This window comes from Trichoplusia ni, chromosome 6 (assembly GCF_003590095.1).
Source record: "Trichoplusia ni isolate ovarian cell line Hi5 chromosome 6, tn1, whole genome shotgun sequence".
Taxonomy (NCBI): domain Eukaryota; kingdom Metazoa; phylum Arthropoda; class Insecta; order Lepidoptera; family Noctuidae; genus Trichoplusia; species Trichoplusia ni.
In genome coordinates this window covers 16,921,021-16,941,596 of record NC_039483.1, presented here as the reverse complement: position 1 = coordinate 16,941,596, position 20,576 = coordinate 16,921,021, and the positions used below count along the sequence as shown (strand labels likewise).

The window sequence follows — 20,576 nt, the reverse complement described above, 5'->3', positions numbered from 1 at the left end:
ACTAACACGATTTATTTAATTGTAGAGTCCTTTAATGCCAGTAAAACCTCTAGTAGTCTTCTCGATGATGTATAAATTTTGTCGCAATCACTGCATAAAAATGGTTACCACAAATTTAAATTCACTGTGCAAATTTTATCCGATCAGATTCCCGTTACTTCAGACAAAATAATCCAGGAACCGATAAGAAGTCTTACTTTACGCAGCTGTCAAGTTGAAAAACATGCGATCTACGTGAAAGTTATATAAAAGAATTACGAACTACGGTAAGAATAGTAATCGCACTCCAAATCAATAAAGAAGTTTGCAATTCGATTTAAGTGTAACAACTTTTGGACGTGTAGACCCGACTTGGGGAAAGAAAGGGTTAAATAAATTCCGCGAGTATCTACTAGGAGTCATTGTATAATTTTTTCTTTTTGTTTTGAGCCAGACAATGGTGTCTTCCGACTAAGCAGCAGTTAGACATAATAATATTTATCCTTATTTAAATTTAAATTCAAAAACATTTGAATGAGGATATTATGTTATAGAGACGCTCGTGCCTAGTAACGCAAGAGTTATTCATCACTCAGCACTGTTGGTCCGTGAATGGGTTACCATTTATCGTCGAAACTAGTTCCTCAGTATTCAGAAGGCACGTTCAGGTGTGATTTGTACGTCTTTGCCCGTCGTTAAGGAGATTGATTTAGAAGACGTCTCCCCTCTGACGACCTGATCTTCTCTGACACTGGTACTTAGTTGCTAAAAATTAAGATGGATAGCACCCTGATTTGGATATTAAGTAGTTGTTACGGTGTCAAGTTATGATATGAAATTGTTGATTGAGGCGAGACGGGCTGGTTCCATGTATCTCAGAACAGAGAATCGTGGAAGGATTTTTGGATTTCCTTTGCACAGCAAAGACAGAGTGGCCTAGATAAAAAAAACTTGTAGGATAACGATTCGAATAAAATATTTTGAACTACAAGAAAAGTTTCAACATGTCGATTAAGAGACAATATAAAATATACTATGGTTAATGTGTGTATTTTGGTTCGGATGCGGGATCCCACTAATACTTTAGGCATACAAGTGTGTTTGCAAAAGGTGAAGGAAAATATCTCGTGAATTAGTGAAATATTACATTTAAATAGTGAAAAAAATAAAGAGATATCTAATATAATAACCAAGTATTTTTGCAACACTCCGTATACATTTTAATCGATTCCTTATCTTTAGCAATATTTCAAATACTTACAACATATTCTCTTATGGATGTTTCTATCTTCCAACAGACCATCACTACTGTTCTTAATAGGATTTCATACAATCACATGAGCATTAACATTTATTACATTAAGTATATTATGAGTACTTAGTTTTGAAATTAATAGGTACTAATTACAAATGTGTATGTAATCATTGTAGTACCGTTACATTTCATTACAACTTAAGAAAACAGTTATACAAGTGACAAATAGTATAATTGACTATAATTTTCAAACGGAATAATTATGGTAATTTGTAATTAGTGAAGAATGGTAATTTTTGAATAGGTGCTATGCAAAACTTCTTATGCCTGATCGGATTTTAGTTTGTTGCCCTCTTCATAACTTCCTCTACAAAAGCTGTATCTTTGAGATAGAAAATGGTTTGAGCTTGTACTTTCTTTACGAGATCGGTGAAGGAAAACATCCTCAAACATCAAGCATGGATCCAAATAATGGGACATGGAATACCCAACACCCAGCGAGTTAGTGGTGATCAATGCTCAAATCTTCTGATCAGGTAGGGAGTTGCTCCATACTGTAAATGATGCTGAATACAAGTGACTCCAACATAGTTTTCGATTATGCAGATTATGAAGAGTTAGAGGTAGAACTAGAGGTATATTAGGCGAAGATTTTTTCGTTTATAGTACAGTATTATGGCTAGTTGAAAAGTGGATATTTTGTTGGCGTACTTGAAGGTAATCAACGAGCAATTTCATTTGACTACCAACGAAATATAAAAAAAGAAAAACACTTGAATGCCCTTAGTTTAATTGCAACAAACAATCAAATACATAACTTCTTCATGTAATGCTCATATTTTAACCTATAAAGAAAAAACATCCTCTTACGAAATTATTACACAAGTTTAATTCTACTAAACTAGATGGCGCTAGTAACTCGATAATGATCTGGTAACTAATTGTAGGCTCAGGAACGGGTTCCATGATGATCATGTTGCCGAACAAATAAAGGTAGACAGTAATGAGTTGAGTCTCTGATGCAAGTTTATTGAGCCTAATGATACGTCCGTATAAAGCGTTTCTATCATTATTTGTAATGCGATTATTGATTGGGAGCTTTTCAATTAGTACATACGCATTTTGTGTACGATGCTTGGTAGAGTCTATAGCGAGTTTTTTCGTGAAGGATCAAAAGGATTTTTTGTGTGGTGATTTCTCAAACATTCAAGTCCCAGGCATAAATAATTCCCGACTCTAAACAAGTATTTCAGAATCCCTCAAATTTTGGTCCTGTGCGGGGATTGAACTCGCGACAAGTCGCTCACAGTGCATCTAGCGTAGTGACTCTCCATTCTGCTAAGTGTGCATTTTTTATTAATATTTTATATGAGGCATCGGAAGAGATATAAACGGGTAGATTACAGTGGAGTGGTATGATTTCTAATGTGCACAGACTTAATTGATTTTCAATGGAAATTTACTTCTCGGGTAGCTGGAAGCTAGAAACATAAGATAAGCAAGAGTTAGTTATAGAGTTCAATGCAAGATATGAAAAACTAAGTGGCATAGCAAACAAAAATCAATTTCGTTGTCAAAAAAATATTGATATCGGATTTCTACTTGTCTGTAACTATTTCTCGGTATGTACAAGACAAACCAAAAAGTTCACATATCTCTTCATAAATTGTCCAAGACTTGACGTTTGCTATGCAAGAAATTATAATGCATGATGCGTGCGTGCAGCGTCGGGTGCGTATTCTCAGATACCTAGAGTCCGTTATGTGCAGTTGCTTCTTACTGTTCGTGTATTATTCCTGGTATTACATAAGCGATTATACGTTACTGGTGCAATGCAAATGTTGTTTTAACGAGAGGGACCAAATACTGTATAGTGTGTTGGTTAGCTAAATAGATATTTTTAGTTGATTGTTTCTTTGCTCTTCTATGACTGGATTTTGGATTTTTTTAAGTGTCTGATAAACAGCATACTTTAAATAAAAACTTTTGATTTGACTTCCTTTATTCCTACTTACTTTCGAGTTCCTTAAAATGAAAATCGAAATCGAAAGTTTGGTGTTTTTGGGCACATAAAACATTGTTACTATATTGTCTTTAGGTACGCTAAAAGCTTGCAAGAAAGAATAGTTAGAATCTTTGCATCACTGTAAGTGGCACTGGTTATAGGAATTGAGTTAAAGATAAAAGTGCGTATTCTGAAGGTACAATAAAAATAAGTAAGCTTTTGTATCCAAATATAAATACTTTTCTAAAGAAATAAACGGTAATCTGGCTTCATTTTAATTACGACGAAGCGGCGAACATTTATTCACAAGAATCAATTCTTAAAAAAATATATGGCGAGATAAAGATGGAATTTGCTCCACCTCACTCGCAGGCTTTCGCCTGCAATAAGCTTACTGCATTAATATGAAATATTAAAATTGTAAATATTCCTTTCGTCATAATCACTAAAAAGAAAAATCACATTCGAAATATCTCCTCTATACTTTCAATATAATTTCATTAAAACTATTTCCTACAGGCCTTCACTTGACCGATGTTAAGTAACCTCAAGTACCGTTAATACGTGAAGCATTAGCTTATCTCGATATTATCATAATGTGGCCCTTCCTTTTCCATCGTACTTACTCCGAGTAATTACTGGCCGGCACTGGAAACTGCGATATTAGCTCTTGATATCCGGGATGACGTTGTGTAATACTTAGATATTAAATTTTATTGGTTTGGGCCTTTAACTCTATATGAGGTTTGAGATATTGCTGGAGCTATAATCTAGTATATAAAGAAAATATTTATAAGGGCTTTTCTGACTAGTCAAAAAGTAATTTGTTAGCTGTGAATGGTCTGCGTTATTATTTACCGTTTACATTAAAAATGATCCCACGGGAACATAAATCCCGTCATTCTTATAAAAACTATAATCATGAAACTGAAGCTTTAAAATACCGAAATGTAAAAAAACGGAATCTAATGCTCATGATGAGAGTTTTCTTTTGTTTTGATTTCAGATTTTATTATTATTATTTTTCTATTCTCAAAACCCTTTTTACCACATTACTCATAATAATATTTCAAAACTTCACACAAGTCTATCTAGTCTTAAACTAATCAAGATTAATGACACTTAGACACTCAATTATGGGATGGGAATCGAACCCACAACCTTCGGTATAGCAGTCAGGGCCTCTAACCACTAGACTCTAGTGACGATGTCATAACCTATTTATGCTACTAGCTGTTGCCCGCAACTTCGTCCGCGATATCAGTAGTAGTAATGATTTATACCTGCCCTGTGTTTTCCACATTTTCCATTGTATCTTCGCTCCTTTTAGTCGCAGGGTGATGGTATATAGCCTAAAACCTTCCTTGATGAATATTGAATAGTCTATTCAATACAAAAATATTTTTTCAATTTGAACCAGTTCCTGAGATTAGCGCGTTTAAACAAACAAACTCTTCAGCTTTATATATTAGTTTAGATGACAGAACTTTGATACAGACCTCTTTTAACAATGTAATACATAACCTCCTTCGTAACCACGGTTCCCGAGTTATTTGGTTTTCTTTGTAACTGCTCCTCCCGTTAAAGCATTGCGGTTATTGCGTTGCTTATCTGTAACCGCAGCGATGCTGTTTTGTTATTTATTGCTAACTGTTACAGGGCTTGTGAGTTTATAAGCTTTATTGTTTGTTAGGTTGTGTATATTTGATACAAGTTTCAAATGTAAATTTTTCGATTTCCATGCTCCCATAGTAAGTGTGTTTAAATAAAACTCTAATCATCAAAATCATCAATCAATCATATCTCAATAACGTGTTTGAATAATAAGTTTTTCCTTTCTGGAAAAACCAAGAGCAAAGTTTGGTCCTTGAATACAAAATTACTATCAGCTGATCTATGGCCCAATAAAAACGAGGAATGTTAATAAGTCACCGCCGTCTGTCTTTACAGCTATCATCAGGCTGTATCTCAATAGCAAGGTAGCTAAAATTATTAAGGATTTTATTTTCTGTAAAAACAGTCGTTGGTACGGTGATTTTGATGGGTGTTGTTTCTAAAACTTATTTTCTTCTGCCTATTAAGACTGCAAATACACAAGTTTATTTCAAGTGTTAACATAAGGGTAACCTTAAACATGGCAATGGTTTTAGTGATTTGTAAAAAGTTAACAAATTGTGTAATTATTCTGCATGGTCAACAAGAAATGAAACCTTTTTTCAGTTTAATTGCCGATGTCCAGCAAGATTTTGACAGAATTACCAAGCTATCATAGTACACACATCACTGACATTTAAATTAAGCACTAAATCAATCTACATCTGGCAATGAGAACTTTAAATTTAATGGGAAAATGCATCCAGCCTGTAAAGCAATCTAATTAAAAGTAAAATAATATATACAAGAAAAAAAAAGTACGTGAAAAGTAATAATAAACTATAAAAATTTCATAGCTAGGCCAGACTCGACTAGCTGAAAAGGAGAGTCGAAAGATAAGTATAATTTAGTAAAATAATTTATTACGATATCTAAACCTTAATGATATGGCAAGAATAAACACAATAAATAATATTACGACTTTTACTTAACGACTATATTAAATTAATAAATGCAGAACTTATATCACAAAACTAATACTACCGAACCAAATATACAGAAGTGGCGATGTTTTGACAATCAACAAATCGATTACTCGTAGAAAAACATTAACAACACGCTACATCACTAATATTATTAAGAAAATATTATTTATGTAACTGTAAGTAGAACGCTTTACAATATTGTCGTACCTATTTACTGTTTCCATGGAAACGGTTTTTACGCTTTTTTGGTCGAAACCACTAAAACTTGGTCTTCTTACTTCGGCTTGTCATCGGGCTGGCCGTCGTCAACCACCATGTCTATTTCAACTTCGTAAGTACCTGGCTTAGTACGTGAGGGCCGCACCACGATACCAGGCATTTTTGGTTCTTGCATTCCGTCAACTTCATTCTCAGCGTTGTTCCCCATAGGCACCACTCTTGAAGACATGCCGGTTGAGGCGCCGTTAGCCTGCTCCTGCGGCAGCTTCACTGACATCAAACCTTGGAAGCGCTGGACGAACATCTCCAGTATTGGCCCAAACCTGGATACTCCGTCTGTAGACAGCAGGAATCTGTCGCTCGCTCCTTCTTTCGGCCGTAGCACAAACATGTTGAAGTTGAGGGTTTTCTTGACCGGCCGGGCCGCTGCCTGTGTGGCGCAGGCTATAGCGACGAGTACGAACAGAGCCCGGGGTGACATAGTGTTACAGTGAGTTCGCGAGGCGGTAGCGTGCGCCCACGGCGACGAAAGACTCCACACTGCGCCAGTTGCGTTTTTGCCGCGCATCTAAGCCAAGATAACGGGTCCACGGCAAAAAGATCATAATTGCCTCGCATCGTACCGAACGCCTGATAATTGCAACGATCTCTCGACACCTTTCCTTTGGAAAGCGATTCCATCTTAATTCTAGTGAGTCATCATTATCTGATGCCCAAAATTTGATGATCTGCGTTGATGCGTGTTGCTCACAACATTTGTTTCGACTGAAGTGTCCGCGTACACAGCGATAGTTCAATCTCGAATGGTTTTCATTCAACCATTAAAATGTAAATAAAAAGACGTTTGTGTGATGATGTCAATGCGGTGCGACTGTAGTGGATCTTATTCTAAAGCTTTAAGGACTAGTTTTGAATGTAAAAAAGTTGTGTACTATGCACATTAATGCACATGTAGTTTTAAATCATATTTACAGACATCAATCATAATCAACTCTTGCATGTGATTGATAGTAATATAATGATGCAGTATCAAGGCCACTACAATGCAGGTCAACGAAAATAAACAAAATGCGGTTTGTGGGCTTTTTGCTATTGTTCTCGACTTTTATTTGTAGATAATGATAGAAATTTCGATGCTCAATTAGCTAGAACAAATTGTAGCTTTTATTTTGGCGAGGTTAATGCGTATTTTGATTAGACACGTTTCATGCTTATTAACGTTGTTAACGTGTGTGAATCTTTGTGGTACGAAGAAAAGATACTGGATTTATTCATTTTCAAAAAAACATGTAGGTAGGTTTTCATTTGTGATTCAGTCAAAGTACAATTATTTATATCATCAATCATCTCAAATCTGAAACATTATCGAACTAACTACAAGATAAGTATAGCAGAAGATGCAATATTGTCACTCCCAAAAAAAACTTAAGTATTGCGTTCCATAAATCATTTCTCACACGTAAAGCAAAAACAGCTCACGAAAGACTGATGATAGAACACATTATAATTGAAACTACATTACAATTTAATTGAATTAAATCGTCCACGTCCATCTCGAGTCAATTATCCGTTATTTATGTCCAATCACATTTCCAATTGGCCATAATTATACGTCCGATTCCTTTGGAGATCATAAACTGGTAACCATTCTTGGAAGTTGCAATTTTGGTTTTGCTGTCATAAAAGTAATTGGTAATGAAAATTGAACTGTATTTGGAAAGGTAGAAGGGCGCAGTTGTAATTCAAGGGATGTAGAAGCTTGTTGGTCTACGTTATACTTTATAGGATTGGACGCCACCACAGGATGAGGCTCCGTTAGAGACGATAAAATGCAGCTTAAGTGCTAACGGTAGCAGTTTTGCAGATAAAACTTAGATACCACAAGGAAGTATTAATATTGCTAATAGCGACAATTTCACTTCAGGAAGTGTTGGCTATAAATGCCTTTTTTATGGATAATATATGGATTCCTGACCGTCAAGTTTCGGCACTAACGAGTTTTTCGACACTTTCGTTTTCGGGTGAATATGGAAAGTTCGTTCTGGTTTTGAAAACAGTTTCTTCTTTGTTGGTGTTTTTAGGAATCGAAGATTCTGCTATTGTTGAGAGAACGTGCTGAATGTCGAAAACATTATTTGGCAGTTTTATTTTCAAACGAGCTATTTGTTCGATAATTTTCCTCATAATTGTCATTTAATTTTATCTTTAACATTTTAGAAAATCGTCTAAAATACTCTATACTTACATTTATTATTTTATGCATTACAGTGAACTGGACAGCTGCGCAGGCGGCAGCTTAGTCACTTAAATACAAGCTTAGGAAATATGTGGTACTGACATAAATACTATCGGTTCTTGTACCTAAGGACCAGATTTACGACTGTTTCAAATTCTTTGAATGATGACTTTCCTGATCGGATGTAAGAAGGACTTCGTATGGATAGAGTTATTAAACACCATATTTAATAATCCCGTTATTGGACTGAAGGACCAAAAATTATAGCTTGCAGTCTGCAAGCTTATTGGAGATTGATGAACGACCACTAATTAACATGCACGCGCTTGGAATATTGAAAGTCTGAATCCAACACTAAATCTTGTTGCGTGCGATTCAATGAAGTTGACAATTTAATGTATCCGTTTTTCACCCAGTTAGGAGAGTGGTGCTGATAATAAATCTCGGGCAATTTTACTTGTGTTACCAGTCACTAATCTGATAGATAGCAGCGTAATTCGCGATTCAAGATAATTTATTACACTGGAAAGCGACCGGTCCTGGTGTTAGTAGGGCGATGTCGCTCCATATCTGTTGTACGGTTGTTAGCGCTGATTTCCTAAGGAATTTACTGGAAATCTGTATTTGCTTAAGTGAGGGAGAACGGGTTATAGAATTAAGAGAGCTTAGTGATGGGACGTAGGAGTTCATTTAATAAATACATGTGTATAGGTACATGTAGGTATTAGGGATGTCTGTACAAAGTGGATTGGGTGCGATTATTGATAAAAATTACTTACGTATCAAACATTTATTTTATTTTTCATAATAAATATAAGTAGATAACTATGTTGCATTGCTTTTATGATTTGGTAACTAACTTACAAATGTAAAACTGTCATAATTTGCATTAGGTATTTTAAAACTAAAACAATTTAATTCTTTTCGAATCGATTATTTGTTCGATGGTATCCGATTGTAAATCGATTTAACAAAGTAAAACTAATTTGTGTCGATTATCACTATGCCTTGTTTCGTGTCAGTGCTTGTGGTCTGTTTGGTTTGGCTTCAACTGCTTCTTTGGTGTCTTCGCCTCCTTGACTTTGTTTTAACTGGGCTGGAGCAACTGGAACGATCATCATTCTATTATCAATAACATCACATATTTTAAGGACCTTCAAGATATTTGATTCATTATTTTATTAAGGAGAGTTTATTTTTAATTATAATGGATTTTACCATTAGCGACTCTATTGTTTTGTGCTGGTCCTGGTTGGGCGAGATGGGCAAGATGGGCGGGGGGTCCTTGGTAGGCAGCAGGGTTGATTGGTCCTTGGAGGCCGACTGTTTGGGAGAAATGGATGGGTCCTCTACCCGCGTCTCCCTGAAGAGGCTGTCCAGCTCTTGAATAAATAAAAAAGTGTATATTTAGAAATCTGTAGTCTGGTGTAATTATGTTAGTATCAGAAATTGACAAAACACACTAAAGTAAATGAAGCTGAAGAAAATAGAAAGTTCATAGTTATCACCATTAAATATTTCTTTTAAAACTGAAAGTTTAAACCGTTAAATCTTGAATGTTTGGGCAATAAATCGTTGTTTCCACTCCATTCATAGATAATTGAAAACAATTTTATTGGAAACGTCTGTCTAGGTAAAATTGATTGTTTCATACTTGTCGTTTAAGAATATGCGAAAGCTACGTCTTTTGTTCAGGTTTTGATGTTAATTTACTTAAATTAATTTCACATTTTCAAAGTTGTTACTAATTTAGACTAACTTTGACCCAACATGTTTTTTGTGATGACACACTATCCGTTTTTTTTGGGCGGTTTCGAAGAATCCCCGTCAGGTATCGACATATATTATTTTTGGTCATACTCCGTACTAGCTTACCCATTAGCGAGTCCAGGGTCTTGGTAGACGAGGTCGTAAGGCCTGTTGGGGTACGCCAGCGGTGCGCCTAATAGCTGAGGCTGCACCAGACCTCTCGGGTATCCTACAAATGGTGACACCACGCCCTGGCCTGACGGGTCTAGAAGAACTGTGTTTTGGTAGCCTGTCGAAAAAGGATAAACATAAAATACCATATGTCGCATGTTGTCCGTGGCTTCTTAAATTAAGAAAGGGCATTTAAATTTTGGAAAGTTATACTGTGTTTTTAAATGCGTTGGGATGGAACCTGCAACTCGTGCATACAGTATAAAGGGACGCAAAACCACCACAACAATATTTAAATTATATTTAATAAGAGTGTCGATATTTAACTCAGCTATACACAAATACACTTGTCAGCCCGGTACTTTCTAAAACACATAAGCTGACATCTGTCTATCGAAGGTTTTCTAAAACGACACTTCGATGACATATTAACATTTTTGTGGAAAAATTATCAAATTGTCGTTCTTGACAACATCGTGTAGAGTAAAATATCTCCGGTGAGTGGTAACCTGAGTGGTAACCTATTAGTGTTCCTATCCCATAAGTCAACCCAACATCGGGTGAACTTAGGAATAAAACAATAGAGGTATTAAACAATAAAAATAGTATAAAGGATCGTCTGGACATACCATTGCCAGGGAATCTATTGTTTCCTTGAGGAGCTGCAGCCACAATGTACACAGGCTGGTATCCTCCAATACTTCCAGGACTAGAAACAAAGATGTGTGAAATGAATTACCTAAAATATCCGAACAATATTAACCACTTCTCATATCGAACATCAGTTGGTAGAGATTTTTATTTGAAATTAAGCACCATTACCTGTATCCAGGCACTGGCATGTGCACTATGAACACTCTTTGTCCAGGAACAAGACCAGGCACGTTGGGAGCTACTGGATTCTGAAAACAAATATGGTTTAACTAAATCTCCACCGTTTTGGAATTTAATCCTTTTTCTTAGGTTTACGCGAATGTTAGACATTGAAATGAAACTACTTTTACGGATTTTTTCGCGGTTTAATTTTAGATTTTAGTTGATAGATGTTCTTCTGTCACGACGAACGCTATCTCAGTCTGCCCGTGACCATGATACCTGCAAAGGTTTCGAAACGTCGGGAACTAAAATCTAAAATTAAACCGCGAAAAAATCCGTAAAAGTAGTTTAATTTCAATTTAATCCTTATTTTGTTCGGATCAGCAATCATCGAATGACGTTTTAGTCTGAGTGGAATGGAGTTTTAAACGTCTGCGGACTATACCCCACCCATATTCCTTCCTCGTGTACTACGCCGCGGTAACCCATTCGGGCAATCCCGCTGCCCAGTTAGGTTGGTAAATAATCCTAAGATTCGAAAAATACTATGAAGTCTCTTAGGCGCCTCTCACATTCATCGGCACACAACTTGTTGCTATTTCATTCTGAAAGGCGCAATTTACTTTTAGTCTGTGTCCTCAATTGATATCCAGCATTTCCATTCAATAAATGTAATTTCTCCGTTAGTCATGGTCTAAAGAAGAAATGTTTCCAACATTACCTGCTGCGGTGGCTGCTGTGGCTGTTGCACTCCTGGCACCAGTTCTACTTCACTGTCTGGCTCCAAAGACTCCAAGCGAGATGGAGCCCCATTTGCACTGGCTGAAATAGTCATAATGTTTTTAAGCCAAGTTACTCCGGAATAGTGGTACTGTGGAACAATTTGAATGAATAGTACCTATCCTTTTTAACTTTAGTTTTTAAGAACCGTGAAGAAAGAGAACAAAACATTCGTGTAAGTACTACGTTGGTGGTACGTCATTAGTTTGTGATAATGCATTTTCTTCTGTAATTTTTAAATAGTAGGCTTCCCGTGTTTGTGATCGAACCTGTTTGGAAAGACCGCATTGCCAGTCAGTAATTGTCGATGACGTTATAAAAATATTCTACATTCTAACTACGATGCACACGTACTTGTGTGTGATTTACACAACGGCATGTTACTGTAGAGTTTTCCTCCACCGTTTTATGAGTGAATTGAAATCAATGTAGAGACACGTAAAAACTTCAGTAAAATTGTATCTCCTCAGCTGTCAGATGATCTGTCTTTGCTAGTCACGCACATCACGGCTTTTATTCGATGAGAAAAGCTACTTATTTTAACAGTTAAAATAACTTTGGACACTCTATAAGTAGCAAATAATAAACAGTCATATTTATAATGTCACACTGTGATGTAACGAGTTACATAAAAGGCATTTTCGACTGTCTGTGATTTGTTTACTAACCTTGTTTCTGTTCCGATGGTCTGTAGTAGTTATCTACTGATTGTTCCAAATAGTAATCCAACCTGAAAAAGGAGAGCTATTAAATATTGCTTTTATGGTGATAAGTTATTTTTGAAAAGGGCTTTTTCCATTTGTTTCAGAGAAACATGTGTTCATTTTCAGGCAATAAATTACTTGATATTATAAAAGAAACTTGGCTCAGTGAGTAATTCCTCAAGGATGTGTTAAAGGGATCCTCATGGAAACCACGTCGGAAACCTATGAGCCTACTTTATTAATGTTAACCTTTCAAAAATAAAGTTAAAAACTTGATGAGTCATGATAAAGCCTTAGAAGAATACTAACGGGTTGATTTGGTGTAAGGCAGGCTGCTGTTGGTAGCGCTGCGGGGCAGGAGGGGCGGCAGTCACTGCCGCGAACACTAATGCCAACATATACTGAAAATAATAGAAACATGATGTGAATTAACATACTCAAATAAAAAATTAGCAAAAAAGTAAACTTCAGATAGAACACGAACCGCGAAATATTATTCATTAACGTTACAATGTTCATCATAGATTCAACTCAAATACGTCACGAACTTTTTGATACAAAAGATCACTTTTACTCAAGTTCTGAACATACAAACCACATATTAATTACCTGCATCTAAAACACCATATTCAAGGAAACAAACAATCAGAACATAGAAGGAAAATGTCCAAACATAATTCCCGATACATTAATGAGTCAAATTTTGCGAGTGACGAGTCTATCATAATAACATGCATTACTCGGCCTCAAGGTGTGACCTGTGTGAAGGATAGTTAGACAGACGGACTGAATTATAATGACGTTTCGTTTGACACTTCGAGATTCAACTCGTTATGCGTTGACGCCTCCTAATGGTTTATTTGAATGGGAATCAGATGACCATACTTTTTGTACTTATTTTTATTCTTTTTTGTTGTTGTTGTCAGCTTTTGTCTGCGTCCAGTTCATTATGATTTGTAAGTTATTTTTTCCTGACCTTAGTATGTATGTTCTAAGATATTAACATCAACTTTTTACAAAAAAAATAGTCTGTTTAAAAATCCTAAAAATACGTTCAGTAATTTTGCGTACGAGAGTAACAAATAATCATCCATACTTACAAACTATCAATGTATCACTACATATATTTATAATATTAGTACCAATTTCATTTCAGATCATTGGTATTTTCATAAAATTTACATTATTAAGGCATTTTTTCTTGTATGTTTCCATATTTTTAGTCATTCATCAAACAAAGCCATCAAGTGAAGCTAGAAAATTACTTAACCAAATGAATATTTATGATTGCAAATGTATTGTGATTACTTGCTAAGGGTCGGATTCCTATGGTGTTTATCGATAGAGTTCAACAACAATTGCGTGTGCTGTTTATTTTTAATTACCGATGTAACGTCAGTTGTAATGGACAAAGGACGACTCATCTGCTTGACATGCTGGTTGTTGTCTAGATTTTTATTAGTTCTAAGTGTGTTACGAGGTTTATGTTTTGTGTAATTACGAGTCTAAGTCATCGGTAATTTTTATGAGCCTAGGAATAGAAACTGCAATATTGTTTGTTGACAAAGTTTTTTTTAAATTGATCTAACCTTTTTTTTCTATTTTAATGCTTGTTCCGAAGTGGAAGTGAGTTGGAGTTGGCGAGACTGGAATTTTTAAGATTTTTTTTTTCCAAAATGTTTACGATTTTTCCTCTTTACTCATGCTATTGCTTTTGTTCACAGCTTCATCCACTCTGGATATTATACTTATATTAACTTATTTTCTTGGTTTGTTTTTCATATCATTTAGACTACTTTCATTCTAAAAACAGCATTTGTACCTAAGTCACGTAAAAATATTGGGCGTAAATCAACAAGTTCGATTGGTTCCAGTTAGCCTCTAAAAGTGTGTTACTCACAAATATTCATTCATGTCGAATACCTCAAGAGTACAGGTATCACTATACTTAATATTATTATAAATATGAAAGGAAACGCGGAAACTCCATGTTATGTGTTTGCCAAACTTCAACACGACGTGTTTTTCGAACATTTATAAATGTTTTGAGTTGCCCGACACCTGACAATCGTTCAGGTTTTTGGAATGTTATGAAAATATTAAATAATGAGACAGAAAGGAAGAGTTTTTCATTGTGTATGGAAAAACACCACATTAAGTACCAAAAATATTACTCCAGCAGAAAATGACACTAGATTGCGAAGTGCGTTAAACGATAGATGGGTCGAGTTCCCAATAAATGATAACTATGTGAAACACAAAGAATGAAATAAACTAAATGCATACAAAATAGAGTGTCTTTTTTTGCCCTTTTAAATAACCGACTCCTGCACTGAGAAGATTAATCTGTGTGTCACGGTCAGTCTACACTCAGATCAAACATTCGTGGATCACACAAACACTTACCTACCCTTAGATCAAATTCGGGACACGTCGCGCACATTGTTAACAGAAAACCATATTTTTTACACTACCAAAAATTACGTAATACACATTGAAATAGTAACGTAACTACACGCACAACCAAAAAGGAAAGATGCTGATTACGTATTGTTATTATGTGTTTGATTTCATGCACTAACTATTTGCATTGCTAGCTTATTATTTAATGGTTCCACTGCAACGGACGGGGAAACAACATGATTTCTCCCTGATTTATATCATTTCGTGAACATACTATGTGTACACGTATACTCCTGCATAATACAGGTCATGCGAGTATTAGTTATGCATTTAATTGAGTTTTGATTTTGGTAAATTAATCCGTTTAACTGTTCCAATTCTCTTCTTACTCAAAATATTCAACGGCTTATTCACGCGTATTTCTTAGGATTGCCCTACTAGTTTCGGGCCTCACCGGAGTCTTTAATCTTGAGATTTTACTTTACATCTTTTAATTATGAATCATCCTTAAAAAAATACTAGAAAAGCGCTTTTGTATGTTTTGCTTGTCCATTCTGTAGTTGATATTTGTCATTTGTTCCTTTTAGGCGCATTGTGGTGCTTTGTCCTTCTAATTTTGTAAGATGGATTCACTACGAGAGTGATCGATTCATTAGTTTCAAATCATCATCAGATAATCTGATTGGAGACCGTTATTCGTTTGGAACTATTCGGGCAATCCCAGTACGATACTGAAAAGCCGTTGGTGAAGAGTTAAATCACATAAAATGAAGAATTGTAATTTATTTTTATAGAAAACATAGATACCTGAGTTTGTATTAGCGTAAATGGTATAAATAATTGCCACAGGTGAATAGAGTCACAGCGATTCCTAACGTTCTAAATGCATACTTGAGATAGTTAAATAATTGTTACTAATAGATGTATCAATGATAACCGTCATATCAGTAATGATAATAGTTCAGAATGATCCATACGATATGGAATTTAGAAGAAGATTACATATTCGTGTTTTTGGTCATGTTTTTTAAATTGAGATAAACCTACATATAAAACTAGACCTTTTTCCTATTTCACGAAACGCAATGATACGTCTTGTTGCTGTTCAATACGTAGTAGATGTTCAATACGTAGTAGATGTTTTAGCCGACGCAAAGACAGAAAGAAGTCTCCACTCAGTAGTACAATCACAACCCGGTATTATATACAATTGTAAGCACAAGTGAATTACAATATAATCAAATAAACCTACCAATTTTGAATCCCTTCATCTTATAATTCGCGTAATTTGACATCACGTAACGGAAGGAAGCCCGCAAGTAAGTAGCTGTCACATTAGTATGTGATCGTCGTACGAACCTTCACCCACTTACTATATCATACCGTGGCCATTGGAATCGTAAACGGAATTTGTCACATACGTGATGTGGCCTTGTCAGTGTTGGGAGCAAAGGAATTACTGGACTGGATATTTGTGAACAGGTCTATCAGGATGACATTAAAAAAAAAACTTTTGCTTTAAAACGCTAAAATATTAAAAAAAATTGATTATATAACATTTATAAAAAGGTAATGTACCAGGCTTACAAGAATTGCTTTAAAAAAAACATCCTGAAATAGTACCGCGACAAATATTTAAAAAAGTTTGTTAATTTATAATTGGAACCTAAAATGTGTAAAGTAAAGATATGGATACATCAAGGTTTAAAAAAAAAAACAAACATTTAAATGTGTCATGCTAAAAGGCGATTTTGTCAAGTTTCGATGCGATTTCAAACCAAAGCAATACCATGTGGAATCAGATTAAAACCAAAACACAGTTTATCCATTATCTAATAATCTACAAGAAAAGTTACTTTAAAAGACACAATCATTAAAATATAAATAGGTTTTTGAAAGAAGTCGACAATAATAATTACGGTTATTTTAGACTTCTAAGCTTCTTATAGACTACTGTTAGTTAGCACCTATTTCCATTTAGAAAAATGAATATAAAAAACTGATAATCATATTACTTATTACAGTAACTATGATTACTATTTAACATTTATAATTTTACTGCACAGTGGTTTGAACAATGCTATAATGACCACTGTGCGGGTCTTAGCGAGTTTGATCCCCACATGAGACAAACATTTGTGTAATTCACAAATACTCGGCAATAAGTGGTCTTTGTGTAAATGAAATGATAATTTGTGAAAACTTTAGAAAAGAAGCATTAAATAATTTAGTCCAGTAAATTATAAAATCAAAACCATTAGAAGGTTTAGGTACTACAAGCTTTGATTTAGTTTGCCACGTTGCGTTGTCTATCTGTCTGTTGGTCTGTAATCAAATCTTGCAAGTTAAATGATATGCTCTTCCTGGTTTCTGATTGAGCAGTTGTGACATCGTATGTATTTTGCTTGATAATGCAACATGATGCTGAAGTTTGAAAGCGGTCATACAAGCTCGGCTAAAAACACCTTCGAGTTCTGATTCGAGTGCCTTGCGAGTACTTTGATTCCAAAACAAAAAAAAGCTTCTTTTTTTATTAGCTTATTTTTTCTTTTTCTTGTATATAGGTACTCCTACTTACTAACATAAAAGTCGAAAATATCCGAACCTTATATTTACACAACTCACAAAGATAAGACAAGCCTTATATAGTTTAAACAGAAACATAAACGAGACCGCCCTTGACCTTGTCGGTATTTCGCTTGAATGACACATAAAGGGATCGTTCACCTTCGTCCTACACTTGGTTAAACTACGGGAAGCATGGAACATAGAGAAGTGATGGAAGTGGAAAACTACGCGCGTGGCACAATTAGGAGAGTGAGATATTTTTTAATGTCAAATCAGTTATTTTTAACCAACCCCAATGTAATTATTAATTTTATTCTCTTTTCCGTCATAAATTTAACAAACATATTTATTTATATATTCCGCAATAGTGAAATCCCCATAAACCATTTTGGTCACTTTTCTGGTATCATAGTTGCATGCCAGAATCGAAAAGACATATTTATCAAAAGAGTACAAAGTCTGATATCATAGAAGCATTTCCTCTGCTTGTTTTTGTTCCATGACGGGAACCAACCTTGGCTCATACAAGCAAATTGTATCGGAGCATTGTCTGATAGCTATTGTTTTGTGACAGATTACTGGACATTGCTATTCAAGTTATTTACATTACTGTACAGATAGAAGAGTGGTTGAGGTCACTAAGCCAGTTCCATTGAGCGCGACGTGTCGCGGGTTCGATCCCCGCGTATGAAAAGCATTTGTTTGATATACGAAACCCACCGCTACAGCCTAAAGTGGGAGTACTATAATTAAAAAGAAGACTTAAAAAAATATTGCAATTATTATTGTTATAAAGATCTTTAATGACTTAAGTCAAACTAATCTAGAACAAAACAAAACTAAAAACCGATTTTCAAATTTATTTTAAACATCAAAAATCATCTTCCGGCCTTGTTAGAAACAGCACGCAGGTTTTTATAGCTACAAGACCTTGATACAATTTACTCGCAAAAAGCAAGTAGAATCTTCAACGCCATACTCGGCCTCCAAAATTCGTCCAACCAGTTTTACCCATCAAGATACTACGTTTTTCCCTAACACGGGTCACAGTTGCGAAATTATTGCGAGAATGGACAATGAAACTGTCACACGCACTTAACCACGAGGCATGATGGTAAGTAAGTGTCTGAACGATTCCTTTTATTGCAACATGTAACGCAAGCTCTAAAAGTGTAATTTCGACGTAATTATGTATGAGGACAGATGGGGATGCGCGCCGCTGACTATATACTACTCTCAGGCGACCTGCTTTTGACGGAAGTTCTTGTTGTGGCTAGGTAAATGTTTATGTGTTTGATGATAAATGTGTTGTAATTTTAAATCTTTATCGGAGAATCTTTATACCTGAAATTATATAGGTAAGTAAACCAGTAACCCGAAAAATAGCTTAGTAGTAAAAATATTATCTAACACAAACTATTGTCTTTATTTATTTTATTTTAGTAAAAATAAATAGAAAATAAGTGATTTAATTATTATTCTAATGTGTATAAAGACTATAATTTACTTAGTAAATAGAGCTTACGTAACTAGATTTAGTATTTCACATAGAGTGAATGTAGCAGAGTGGCGCAGTGGAAGCGTGCTGGGCCCATAACCCAGAGGTCCGTGGATCGAAACCACGCTCTGCTAAGTCTTCTGCCAAACACCTCCCTTTTGCATTTATGTATAAAAATACAAAAATGTACACTACTGTTGTATTAATTTGGTTTTTTGGTAGATATTCTGTTAAAAATATATCAATAAAATAAATATGTAACTGTAGTTTTTTAACCAGACAGTTTTTTTGAAATAATATTGTCGAAATATTTTTTGAAGTAGGAACTGTAATTGTTTTAAACGAAAACAATATAGCTAATGGACCGAAATATACAGGTAATTACGTGCTAAAGCAATAATAATCCTAATGTAACTGTTAACTAGCAATAACTATTAACAAGTAATACGCCAATCATTATTATGAAAACGGAAAACTCTAATATCGAAGTTATAAATCGGTAATACGAAATATTAATTATTATTGGGCAGTTTTACTTCTTACTCATACAAACGGACAATATTTACGTTTGTTCGTTATTTTATTAGTCAAAAATATCTTAAAAGGATATTGAAACGGTAAATTATGTAATTAGTGAGTTTTTAATATTCGGGAACAATGGAGTGGTAGCCGTAAGATAAAGACCGGGTAGAAAAGGGTGATACCTTTGCCTGTAATTGGATGTTTTTAACGTGACAAATATGTATGTCTTTGCGCAGAGGGTATGGAGATTCGATCTTTAAAGAGAGGAAACGCAAAAATACTTTCGAACTGAGTTTATGATTGTTTTAGCCTAGTAAACGTAATTCTATAATGTTTTCAACGTATTCCCGATGCATTATTTAATACATTAAACTGTAATACAAAGAGCATTGGATAACTTCGTATAACGAATGCTTGTCTATATTTTTTTCAAAAAGTGATAAATTTTCCTTTTACGCAAAGAGTCCAACATAAATAGTAACAAAATCAAAAACACAAACAGTATGTAGATTACAAAATCAAGAGAGAAAAGTTACACTCAAGATACAATTTTACGGTATGAATACAAATTTTCCTACTTTCCATTATTAAAAAAAAAATCAAGTTAAAAAAAAAAGTTGTTCGAAAATACTTACGAAATGAAAAGCCATTTTCCACAACACTTGACCCGCGCACCACTCAGTACGGTTGAACAATGCGCAGGAGTCGCCGGCCGCTCACTTATATGAGACGTGACGATTGCGTGTATGACGCTACACTGCTACCTATAAAGGCACATCTAGGAAGATAGGATTTTATATCATATATCCTGAATTCTAGAAGAAAGGATACGAAATCGTTTTTGATAATAACTTGTATTGCTCTATTTTTCCGTAAGTATAAATTTTTTGAATTAGTATTTTTTGAAGTTCAGTACCCAAAGGGGAAAAATGGAACCTTATGACTCTGGGTACGCTGTCTGTCCGTCTGTCACCACCAGTTGTATCTGATGAACGGTGATAGCCAGATAGTTAAACTTTTCATACATGAGTTGTTTCTGTTGTCGCAATAACAACAAATATGTTTGCGGTATTTTTTGGTTGGTGAGAAATA

General features: G+C 34.9%; 1 protein-coding gene and 1 non-coding gene across 2 annotated transcripts; one reads left to right on the top strand and one right to left on the bottom strand.

The window, feature by feature from the left end:
* Positions 1-9,048: 9,048 nt before the first annotated feature.
* Positions 9,049-20,204, bottom strand: LOC113495318. Its single transcript, XM_026873990.1, has 9 exons — positions 20,120-20,204; positions 12,803-12,894; positions 12,458-12,519; positions 11,731-11,831; positions 11,016-11,095; positions 10,823-10,902; positions 10,149-10,311; positions 9,492-9,655; positions 9,049-9,378 (listed from the first exon to the last, which is right to left on the bottom strand). The coding sequence occupies exons 1-9, from the start codon at positions 20,132-20,134 to the stop codon at positions 9,275-9,277; spliced, it is 861 nt and encodes a 286-aa protein (XP_026729791.1). The 5' UTR covers positions 20,135-20,204; the 3' UTR covers positions 9,049-9,274.
* Positions 19,025-19,096, top strand: Trnam-cau. Its single transcript has one exon. It is a non-coding gene; the product is annotated as a tRNA-Met (tRNA).
* Positions 20,205-20,576: the final 372 nt, after the last annotated feature.